This window comes from Corythoichthys intestinalis, chromosome 6 (genome assembly GCF_030265065.1).
Source record: "Corythoichthys intestinalis isolate RoL2023-P3 chromosome 6, ASM3026506v1, whole genome shotgun sequence".
NCBI lineage: Eukaryota > Metazoa > Chordata > Actinopteri > Syngnathiformes > Syngnathidae > Corythoichthys > Corythoichthys intestinalis.
The window spans coordinates 21341063-21353196 of NC_080400.1; the positions used below are offsets into that span (position 1 = coordinate 21341063).

At 39.6% G+C, this 12134-nt stretch overlaps 2 protein-coding genes across 4 annotated transcripts in view; one reads left to right on the forward strand and one right to left on the reverse strand.

The window, feature by feature from the left end:
* Positions 1-7845: 7845 nt before the first annotated feature.
* Positions 7846-8281, forward strand: LOC130917130 (transmembrane protein 91-like). Its single transcript, XM_057838219.1, has 2 exons — positions 7846-7978; positions 8071-8281. The coding sequence occupies exons 1-2, from the start codon at positions 7865-7867 to the stop codon at positions 8218-8220; spliced, it is 264 nt and encodes an 87-aa protein (XP_057694202.1). The 5' UTR covers positions 7846-7864; the 3' UTR covers positions 8221-8281.
* A 329-nt stretch (positions 8282-8610) lies between these two features.
* Positions 8611-12134, reverse strand: part of si:dkey-103g5.4 (uncharacterized) — an 81913-nt gene continuing 78389 nt past the window's right edge. For all 3 annotated transcript variants that reach the window (XM_057839582.1, XM_057839581.1, XM_057839583.1), the window contains 2 exons: positions 9139-9267; positions 8611-9001 (listed from right to left, as the gene is read on the reverse strand). In XM_057839582.1, coding sequence (XP_057695565.1) covers positions 8888-9001; positions 9139-9267 — 243 coding nt within the window. In that variant the 3' untranslated portion in view covers positions 8611-8887. The remainder of the gene's footprint in view (positions 9002-9138; positions 9268-12134) is intronic.

Here is a 12134-nt window from a genome sequence, read left to right on the forward strand (position 1 = left end):
GTGGTAACTGCAACTACCGTGGACATCACAGGTTTACAACAGTCATTGATTAAATGCTACACTTGCTCTTTATCTGCCTTTCCACAATCAAACTACCCGAGGCTCTGAGTGATTTCTCAACGGTTATCTCCAAAGACGCCCCCCGCCTTCCCTACTCCAATACAAATTAGGATTTATTCCTTTTCGCAAAAACGTATTCAATTCATTCTGTAATTTTGTGGGGTGATTTTAAAATACAACCCCTACCCCCCATGCATGTTTTGGGATTTTTGGAGGAAGCCAGAGAAAACCCAAGCAAACTTCACACTGGATTGACTGAACTAAAATTTGAACCCTCAATTTTGAGGGTTGAACATTAGCCCACCACACTTAAAATAATATCTATTGTTATTCATATTTAATCTAATATCAACTTAATGTACTATGCTGCCATAAAGTCATTTACATTGGATTTAAAAGTCAGTATATTTCAATCAATTCGAATCTTTATTTTTAATCCAAAGCACATAAAAGCAGGGGGGAAAGTGGGCGGGAACGGTCAGGAACGCAGTTCCGGTATAAGATTCAGGGCCGGAACACAGTTCCGGTATAAGATTGAGCCCCGTAACGCTGTTCCGGTATACAGTGCTTTGATTCCGAAAATATGACGGCAACTGTCAAAATGCTATGTCAAAAAAAAAAAAAAATACAAAGCTGCCACACATGCATTTCATCTCCAAGAAGAAAACAATCTACAAACATCAGATTTACATACACAAGTGTTAACAACAAGCATAAAAAAGGGCTTGTGTAGCGTAATTCGTTTTCACATATTATTTATTTTATTCCACGGACGGCATGGAGCTTTCCCCAGCTGCTGCAGTTATCTGAGTCTGATGATGACGAGTCACGTCAATGTGCGAATGCACCCAGTAAAGCAAAACGCCTGGACTTATTTATCCGTTCAATTGGCTGACATACTGACATGTGATCACGAGAGATGGTTAGCTCTGATTGGTTCAAATGTGTATGTTTTCTGAAACAGCAAAAAAAAAAAAATGGCAATGTAACAGAAAACGGATCAAATTTTTAAGAGCAAGCAAGGAGTTAAGGAGGCTTATTTATCATATTTATGTTTCATTTGCTCTGATGGGCAGGTTCAGAACATCTTAGCTGTCAATATGAACTTTGGATTTATATTTGTTTATTTATGTTGGGCTTCTTATTCATTTCCTTATGAATTAAAAAAGTCAATGTTTGCGCGATCTTCAGAATATATTCCATTTCACTCTGCATAATATAAGTCATTTGTACTTATTTATCTGAATGTATTCTTCATCATTAAAAAACACAACAAAAAGTAAATGTTTACATCATCTTCAATTTTAATATACATCCTTTGTTCTTAAGTAGGTAAAATTGAGATTTGGCATTTAGTATGTGAGGAAATGAGGGGAATTGAAAAATTAGGAGATGGAGGTTGGGGTTATAGCTGTTTTTGTATTTTGCAAATCATTGAAAAAGTACAATTTAGAATGAAAATCTGTTTGTTCATGTGTTATAAAAATAACTGACCAAAAGAGTTTTCTTTGCATTTCAGTAGTTTTGACCCCCCCCCCCCCCCCCCCAAAAAAAAAACCAAAAAAAAAAATTCTGGCTCCGTGGTGACCTTCACGTCGGGGACTTCCAGCTAGAAATTCTAACCACTTTCACCCCTGCGGTTCAGGCCTGCCTGTGTGGAGTTTACATGTTCTTCAGGTACTTCGGTTTCCTCCCACATTCCAAAAACATGCATGGTACACTGATTGAACACTCCAAATTGTCCGTAGGTGTGAATGTGTACGTGAATGTCTTTTGTCTCTACTGTATGTGCCCTGCGACTGGCAGACAACCACTTCAGGGTGTACCCTGCCTCCTGCCAGTTTTTAGCTGGGATAGCCTCCAGCACCCCTGCGACCCTTGTGAGGATAAGCGGTTCAGAAGATGGATTAATTAATGAATGAAACAGCTTAAAAGGATGTGCTGGCATCCAACAGATGTGTTACTACTGAAAGAGTTGCTTAAGGCAGTGGTCCTCAACCACCAGGCTGTGGACCGGTACAGGTCCGTGTCGCATTTGCTACCAGGCCACAGAGAAAAAAAGAATTTATTAACGACTGCAATCTGGCCTGTGGTTTTTGACACATCAATATCCCTGTCTACTCTATATACTAATCCAAGTAAAGATTTGTATAGGTCAGCATCTAGTGGTTGGCCGCAATGACTAGGGTGTTTGCACACCTATAGCAGCCCAGCGTCAGTAAACGTAAACAGTAACTTTAGCTGCTGTTGGATGTGTGCTGTGGGCAGCGGCGTCTTTGGACAGCTTTTTTACGGGGAAAAGGCCACCTGATGAGCCAGAAGAGGAGCCTACAACCAAGCCCATTCTGCATAATATGTGGCTGAAAACTAGCAAATGAGGGAACAAAAGCGAATTTACTGGGAGCATTGTAACGAACAGCTGGGAGCGAGTGGGCGTGGCAGGCAGTGGAAGCGAGCGTGTGTGGACTTTTCTCACAAGGTGTTCCCAATCTTGCTTGATCAGCAGGCAGCAGCGGGGCAAATTGGTGGGAAGGAACACTGAGCACCAATAAATTCGGCACTGCCAGAGTATATGGGGAGGCAGGTGAGGACGGCGGTCTTCTGCATGTATGCAGCACAGAACGATTTGATAGCGCTTCGAGTGGGACTAGGAAGCCGAGTACGAGTCAGAATGGATGCTGCGCTGCCAGAAGGAATAAACACACGCAGTCCTCCACACCTGTGAGAGTTAGCGAAAGGCTCCCAGTGGTCCAACTCGGACAGGTGATCGGACACCCCGGTGAAATCTTTTACTGCTTTATATTATATGGTCTCTTTAATAGAGATTTTAGAGTCAAGTTTCTGGCTGACCGTATACGGTCGTTTAGTGGGCTCAACCCCAAGGTGCTCACTGTTGTGTGCCGTGCCAAGAGCAGTGCCGTCCTTCTGGGAAACCCATGCCCCACGAAGTCCGGTCCAGAAACAACTCACTTTTTAGCTTATTTTTACCTCTTATGTTTTTTAATAAATCAAGCGTGAACTGAAAAGCCCCATCCAGTCCCCTCTCTCAGGGGCGGTACTAACCTGCGGGTCGTATCAGCATCATACCTCATTGCGAACCGTATTGCTAAGGCTAAGAAACCTTTCTTGATTGGAGAAGAACTCATTAAGCTTGTGACCACAGATATTTGCCGACAAGTTTTAGGAGAGGCCGCTGTTAAAAAAGGTTGATTCAGTGTATAGTGAGTAGGGCTGTGACAAAATATCGAAATGGTGATATATCGTGATACTTTTTATCCCAAAAGGTTATCGATATGCTCCTGCCAAGAATCGAGATATCATTTTGAAACAGTGTGAATGTCTAGAGATAATAAAATAAAAATGAACCAACAAGTTGCTACCAAAATTTCCACCATACCGTATTTTTCGGACTATAAGTCGCACCTGAGTATAAGTCGCACCAGCCATAAAATGCCCAACGAAGAGGGAAAAAAATCATATATAAGTCGCACTGGAGTATAAGTCGCATTTTGGGGAGAAATTTACTTGATAAAATCCAACACATAGAACAGATATGTCATCATGAAAGGCAATTTAAAATAAAAATACAATAGATAACAACATGCTGAATAAGTGTATAGTATGATAATGTTACATGATGCATGAACAACGAAATGCGAATGTACTGTCCTCACCAGGACGCTATGGCTTGGTCCTGGCTATACAGCGAGCTAAACTCCCAAATGACGATGCTGGACGTCCGTATAATTTGCTGACTTTATTTTGGCCGTCGTTATGACATCATCATTTGATGAGTGAAACTAAAAATAGAAATAGTACAAATCAATTTCGTCCTCGATACCAAACAGGTTCGCATCGTAAATAAATAATAATTAGCTGCTATTATAGCAATGACAAAAACGGTTAGCATGCATTTGCTAGCATTAGCACATCGTTCAAAAAACCACACAACTGGCTCTAAGTGTCCGATCGGGGGTGGAAAAACACACAACAAAAACAGAAAAGATGATACACACAGGCGTTGCCTCTGTAGAGATATTTTACAAGCATAAACAATGAACGTAAGTTCGCTAACTCGCCCACTCGCTCAGAGCTCCGTAGCTGTCAGTCTTCTTCTGGCGTCTGAGCGCTCTTTTTCGCGCTTTTTTGGGCATGAAAGCGCCACAAACTAAAAGCATGCATTTCAATATGAAAAGTCAATAATACAATTGAACACACATTGCCAAAGTCAGAACACGAACGTGGCCGGTATGTTAACGTAACATAGCTATTAAGAGTTATTCAAATAACTATAGCATAAAGAACATGCTAACAAGTTTACCAAACCATCAGTGTCACTTCAAAACACCAAAATAACATGTGAAATGATATAATAATGTGTTAATAATTTCACAAATAAATCGCTCCTGAGTATAAGTCGCACCCCCAGCCAAACTATGACAAAAACTGCAACTTATAGTCCGAAAAATAGGGTAATAGTTAGGGTTGGGAATCTCTGGCATGAAGCCGATTCAATATGTATCTAGATACACAGGTTACAATTCGATAAAAAAACGATAAATTTTTAAGGCCGAGCGATTCAATACGATTTGATACAGTGTAAGAACGATACGGTTCGATAGTTAAAACGATACGCTAGTAAATATTTGTTGTGTGTGTTTGTACATTATTTTAAACATACAAAAAGACCACATTTCTAATATAGCAAAATTAAACAAATTTCCTACCAATGTTGTGTTTTAATTTTTTATCACAATAAAAAAAAATAATAATAAGGCTTATTATGTGACCGTCATTTTGTTGGATGGGATTGATAATGAAATAAAACTCCAGTGACAGACAACAAGAAAGTGCAGTAATTCAATTACTGTATTTCCTGGTGTTTTTGACACAAGAGGTAAGTAATTTAAGTGCAAACTTTCAACGTAAACATCTTACAAAAAAAAATATTAATTATATGCAGCAGCTCAAGAAAAAAAAAACAATTAAACTTGCTAGTGTTATCATAAATAAATAATACATTGTGCTTTACGACTGGTATAATTGGGGGAATAAAAACATAGCATTTTAGACAGGTCAATAATCATTACTTTAACCTAATACACAGCAAAGTCATTCACTTATGCCTGTGCTTCCTCATTTTTTATTCATCACTGTCCATATATTTTTTGAAGGGCAGATTTTTCTTGAGGAAGATCAACTAATCCACATGTTCATATTTAAGTAGACTGCGTTTCATGGAAACAATATGCCGCCCTTTCCACCATTGTAGTGGATTATTTTTCAGGGTTAAAAACTCACGATATCTGTACCGCTCCACACTTCACACAAGCTCTGTCCCATGCGAACAGATCTGGCTGCCTTCATCACTTCAAAGTCCGACTTTTGTTTTCCGGGGTGCGTTGAAAATTAATCGCTGCACGTCGCTGCCATCGGTAATCACACTGTCCATTGTTTTAGCATGTTGCTTCGTTACCACTACTAGTTTCGTTTTGGGCTGTGAAGAAAATGCTACGGCGCGTGCGTTACAGTGGTTTCGTTAGCTCTCGCGTTGTTATGACACGCCCGTGATGACCGGGTAATGACGGCGACTAGTAGCCGTTCTGCCGAAATGCATGGGAAGTTGAGGCAACCACGACTGTGAGTAGTGCTTGTCCATATTATATCATGCGTGCGGTCTCGATCCAAGTGCGCTGTGTGGTGAATGACACAAGCGCAGCATGTGAAGCAAAATATTAAGCAATGCATTGAGCTAGGCATTAGAAGCCGATTCTTGTGCTCGCGATAGCCGAATTCTTTCACTACTATCGGTTCATTAAATATTTAATGGCTAATTACTGTCGAATGGTAACTTTACTATCGATACATCTGAATCTCGCACCTGTAAAACCGGATATCCGATCGAATCGGTTTATCGTTCTCAAGCTTAGTAATAGACCCCACTCACATGACGTCACAACCACGCCTCCGCGCCATATTGTCCGTCAGCTCGTCATGTTCACGCATTACCGCTCCGTAAATTCCTCCAATTATAGCGGGTTTTTCTGCTCGTTAACATTAATAATCAAAATGGTGAAGGCATGTGTGGCGGTTGGTTGCAGTAACAGAGAAGATAGACGGAGAGACTTAAAGTTCTACCGTTTTCCGAGAGACCCGGAGAGGAGAGCGAGATGGACTGCTGCAATTTGACAAGAAAACTGGGCACCAAACGATCACCACAGATTATGTAGTAGTCATTTTATATCTGGTAAGATGCATTTAATGTATATTTAGAGGGTTTTGGGCTGACAACCACAATTAAGATCATTACGAAGCTAATCGCCGGCAACATACAGTTTCAAACTCAAGATGCTTTTTTCTTCCACCATCATTATTTTTTGAATAATATTTAGCTGGTAACAAGTGAAAGAAGCTGGCCTCGTCTACGGATCATCAGTTAAACAGGGGTGTTACGTAGAACAATATACTTAAACAAATTTTAGCAAGCCCTTCTGTTTGTCACATTTGCTTTATTTTATTTTATTTTTTTTAATTCACAATTTCAACAATCTCGCCTTTGTGGCGTTCTCTTTCGACACTCGCGCTCTTGCGAAATACTGCTGTGAAATTAAACTAGCTTCAAGTTGCTTTCATTTCTCGCTGCGTATCTTCCCTGTAATGTTGTCGTACATGTCACTGTGTCTTGTTTGGCAATATCGCGTCACATCGAACTCTTTGAAAACAGCGACTGTCTCTTTGCAAATGAGGCAGACACAGTTGTTGCGTATTTTATTGAAGAAATAGTCTAATATCCACCTATCCTTGAAGCGTCGGCCATCCCAGTCAACTTTTTTTTTTTTTTGATTGTCGCCATTTTAGAAAATTGGAAGTAAAGGGTCACACGGGGTAATGTTGCTTAGAGTGCTGCTCTTAAACTTTTTCAGTTTCGTGAGAATGGGCTGAGTTTCTGTGGATAGGATAGTTGTAGAGACGGCGAAGATAGCGGGTCGAAAAATATTGATTTAGGCATCAAATATGGATCTGGTGAATGGATCGACCGAAGCTTTTCCACATAACGCCTTTTATGCAACACATCCAATGAGTTTACAGCGTCTGAAAGGACTGGGGCTTCCATGAATTGCACTATAAATTGCACGATAAATTGAGACCATTGAGAATACGGATACACAATGACGGAAAATATGGCGGCACAATACAGCGACACGTCATTGTGTGACGTTGGTGAGTGGGGTCTATAGTCTCTCAGTTAACTCTAATGCACTGACGGTGCTTGACGCCCAATCCATTTAGACAGGGAACGTTCGTTCATTCAAAACCAGCGCATTCACAGTCATTCCGATTTTCAGGGCATTTACAGGTCACTTGCTGTTGAGTTTGAGTCACTGCCAATTCATTTGGATGATTGCCAGGTCATTTCCTGTTCTGTAACTTAAAATAAACAGGAAGATGCCCATAAAATACCCCAAAATCAACAGGAAGTAAATGAAAATAAACAGGTAAATGACCTTAAATGGCCGAAAATTACCTCACTGCCTGGCATTGGCTGCCAGTCCGGCCATAGACGTTCAATCCATTTGAAGTTCAAATGGATTGGACGTCTACAAGTGATAAACTCATTCCAATTCACAGCAGAAGCTTGTTTTTCTGTTTATTACATTGTCGGTCTATGAAAAAAAGGCCCACATTACTCCAGTCCGTCATGCAAAAAAAGTTGGGGACCACTGGCTTAGGGGACTCCACCCTCTCTTTATAAGAGGTGACGGCTTCACTCCCACAGTCACTTGAGCTTTGAATACAAGCCCACATGGAGAGAGGTCAGACCCACACCGCGGCACCCTCCTATTTGGCGTGGTCCATCTTAAACACTTTATGCTGCTGCCTGCCGCTTGGAATTGCAGCTATTGTCTTCTCCTCCAAGGTAAGCCTCAATCTGAAGTGTTTAAGGTGTTTTTAGGTTTTGGTCCATGTGATGAGAGAATTCCCTGATTTGAAACTCTTGTTCCATTTAAGGTACAAAATGCTAACGCCACTGGGAACTCGGTGGCTGCTGCCGATGCATCAAAGACAGCCAAGATCCTCAATATCCTGGCGCTGGTGTGTGGATTGATTTGTATCTCCATTTTTATTGCTGTCAAAGTCATTGAAGGCCAACAATATTAGTAAAGGAAGGCATTATGTGGTATTATCTTTTGTTACTATGGACTTTTGTCTCTGAAACACTTAAAAAGTGCTTTTAAAAAATCATTTGTGTCAGTGTGTTCTTATATGGATAGGAAAAAGTATGAAATGGAATTAACATGGTAGAAAAAATGAAAGCATTTGCAATTGATGCAGGGGAAAAACACTACTGAAAGATAACCCTTTTTACTGAGCAGAAAAATTGCAGTTTTATACTTTTGTGAATGATTTAATAGAACAATAAAACATCCGGCATAAAATCATGATGTCACAAGATCACAATTTAAAAATGCACTGGGTTATAAATATAAGGGCTTCCATATTTTGTATTAGTTCACATCAATGTTTATTTCAATTATCAACAGATATTGTTTTACAAACAAAAAAATCTTATAAATACCAGTTATGAACTTGCAAAACAGTTTTTTCTTTGATTAATTTTTGTTTTTGTTATTTTTTTTGAGTACCTTTAAGAAAAACAAACAACAACAAAAAGCGCCAAATCAATTTGCTATAAGTCATTGTGCAGATTCGTGATTTACATTTTTAGGATTGCAGCCTAAAGAATGCCTCTAAAGGTTTAATGTCTAAACATACTGTTCATAAAATCTTGTGGTTGTAATGAAGTTATACAACACAGTTCCTCTTCCTATAAAGGGTGGGTATGACCTCCTTTCGTTGCTGAAGTTCTTTTTCTTAAAACTCCATCAAGCTGGGTTTCAAGAGAAGTTTCTCTATGCTCCCTCCCATGATCCTTGATGTCCTATTCCCCAAAGAAATGTGTGTTACTTCTGACTTGGCTCACACAATGCAGACAGTGTTTTTATTTTTTTACTCAGACATGTTGACGCATGGGGGTGAACAAGAGGCTGCGCTGGCTTGCTATATTTCTGTACTCACATGTTGTACCACACTTGGCTCCGGTAGATGACAAGAGGGGTCCCCACAGCTGATTGTATAATCTTCTTGTGCTGAGGACTCAAAGCCCAGTCTGGTCCGAAATAGCTCCCCAAGAGATTCCTGCATTACCTATGGTAGCACACAACAACAGTTACACTAAAGCTACTTCTATGTGCGAAATGCAAAATTCCTGACACTTCCATGGGATCAGCATTATTGAATTAAGCTAACACTGTACAATGCCCTTTTTCCACAATTTAAAACTGTTCTTACGGTCAAAATACAATGGTAACTAGAAAACGTCAAGTTTTCAAAATCGCAAAAGTTTTCCGTCATACCGACCCTACGGTATTAACTATTTTTTTATGTCCCAAAAATTAATGAAGAAATCTCTTGCTTGCAGCTGCAAAGCTCAACCCTCCCTCCCGGTTAATGCTCAGTGTCAGTGAGTCCGCTGTGCTAGACAATGGCTGGAGTAGGTGAAACTCCTGAACTTTTTCCCCCATCGAAGAAAACAAAATCGCTGATATGGGAATACTTTGGCTACAGAAAGGTTACAGACGGCCACGGTTAAGAGGAAGGGGGCCAACCGACATGTAAAACATGTTTGCGGAGGGTGGCTGCCGAGGAGGAAATACGTCCAGTATGATTTTGCATTTATATAAAATTAAAAGTTAGTAATCACTAAGGGTGTGACAAAATATCGAAATGGTGATACTGTATATCGTGATACTTTGTATCCCAAAAGGTTATCGATATGCTCCTGCCAAGAATCAAGATATCGTTTTAAAAAGGTGTCAATACTCCCAAAAAAATAATAAAAAGGAACCAACAAGTTGCTACCAAAATTTTCCACCATACCGTATTTTTCGGACTATAAGTCGCACCTGAGTATAAGTCGCACCAGCCATAAAATGCCCAACAAAGAGGAAAAAAACATATATAAGTCGCACTGGAGTATAAGTCGCATTTTGGGGGGAAATTTACTTGATAAAATCCAACACATAGAACAGATATGTCATCATGAAAGGCAATTTAAAATAAAAAATACAATAGATAACAACATGCTGAATAAGTGTACAGTATGATAATGTTACATGATGCATGAACAACGAAATGCGAATGTACTGTCCTCACCAGGACGCTATGGCTCGGTCCTGGCTATACAGCGAGCTAAACTCCCAAATGACGATGCTGGACGTCCGTATAATTTGCTGACTTTATTTTGGCCGTTGTTATGACATCATCATTTGAGGAGTGAAACTAAAAATAGAAATAGTACAAATCAATTTCGTCCTTGATACCAAACAGGTTCGCATCAACGTAAATAAATAATAATTAGCTGCTATTATAGCAATGACAAAAACGGTTAGCATTCGCTAGCATTAGCACATCGTTCAAACAACCACACAACTGGCTCTAAGTGTCCAATCGCGGGTAGAAAACACACAACAAAAACAGAAAAGATCATACACATAGGCGTTGCCTCTGTAGTGATATTTTACAAGCATAAACAATGAACGTAGGTTCGCTAACTCGCCCACTCGCTCAGAGCTGCGTAGCTGTCAGTCTTCTTCTGGCGTCTGAGCGCTCTTTTTTGCGTAAACAAGTGCGAATGCGCCCCCACTTAGACGTGAAAGCGCCACAAACTAAAAGCATGCATTTCAATATAAAAAGTCAATAATACAATTGAACACACACTGCCGAAGTCAGAACGCGAACGTGGCCGGTATGTTAGCGTAACATAGCTAATAAGAGTTATTCAGATAACTATAGCATAAAGAACATGCTAACAAGTTTACCAAAACATCAATGTCACTTCAAAACACCAAAATAATATGTTAAATGATATAATAATATGTTAATAATTTCACACATAAATCGCTCCTGAGTATAAGTCGCACCCCCAGCCAAACTATGAAAAAAACTGCAACTTATAGTCCGAAAAATACGGTAATAGTGTCTCAATTAACTCTAAGGCTGCATTGACGGTGCTTGACGCCCAATCCAGTTAGACTTGGATCGTTCGTTCATTCAAAACCAGCGCATTCAGAGTCATTCCGATTTCAGGGCATTTACAGGTCACTTGCTGTTCATTTTAGGGTATTTACAGGTCATTTTCTGTTGAGTTTGAGTCACTGCCTATTCATTTGGGTGATTCGCAGGTCATTTCCTGTTCTGTAACTTAAAATAAACAGGAAGTGACCCATAAAATACCCCAAAATCAACAGGAAGTAACTAAAGATCAACAGGTAAATGACCTTAAATGGCCCAAAATTACCTCATTGCCTAGCATTGGCTACCACTGACGGCCGTAGACGTTCAATCCGTTTGAAGTGGGAGGGATTCAGGGGTTCATTCGCTGCCACCCCTCCCAGTTCAAACGGATTGGACATCTACAAGTGATAAACTCATTCCCATTCACAGCAGAAGCTTGTTTTTCTGTTTATTAGTTGTTTGTAGAATATCCTAGAATGATTTCCTGACCAATGTATCGATAATCGTTGATTCGCCATATCGTCAGGATCATCGTTATCGAGAGCTTTGTATCGTATCGTATCGTGAAGTACGAAGAGGTTCCCACTCCTAGTAATCATTGTCATGAAAGTTTTCCACCAGCTACGAGAGTTAACGCCAGCGTGTCTAGTGTGTCTAGCAGTGTTTTTTTCTCTCTGGCAATTGTCTGTGTTGAGAAGGAGTGTGTATAATGTAAACATGATACATGAGAGTCATAAACACGTGCTTTTTATGGATAATAATTCAATTATTTTTGTTCTGATGGTAATAATGTTGAATTGTGGCTGGGTGTATAGGCTTATGTAAAGGACTGCATTTATTTTAACTTTATTATTATTTTTTTTTTAATTGTTTAATAATATATATTTTTGTAATTATTATTTTAACTTAACATTATGTTTATGTTCCAATTTGCTAAAGTTTTGATCCTGTCAATGAAAAAAAGTTTTTTTTGTTTGTTTTTTTTTGGTTTTGTTTTT

Coding starts and splice junctions, on each gene's coding strand:
- LOC130917130 (XM_057838219.1), top strand. CDS start 7,865: ATGGAGAGAGGTCAGACCCACACCGCGGCACCCTCCTATTTGGCGTGG. Junction 7,979..8,070: donor CTATTGTCTTCTCCTCCAAG/GTAAGCCTCAAT, acceptor GTTCCATTTAAG/GTACAAAATGCTAACGCCAC.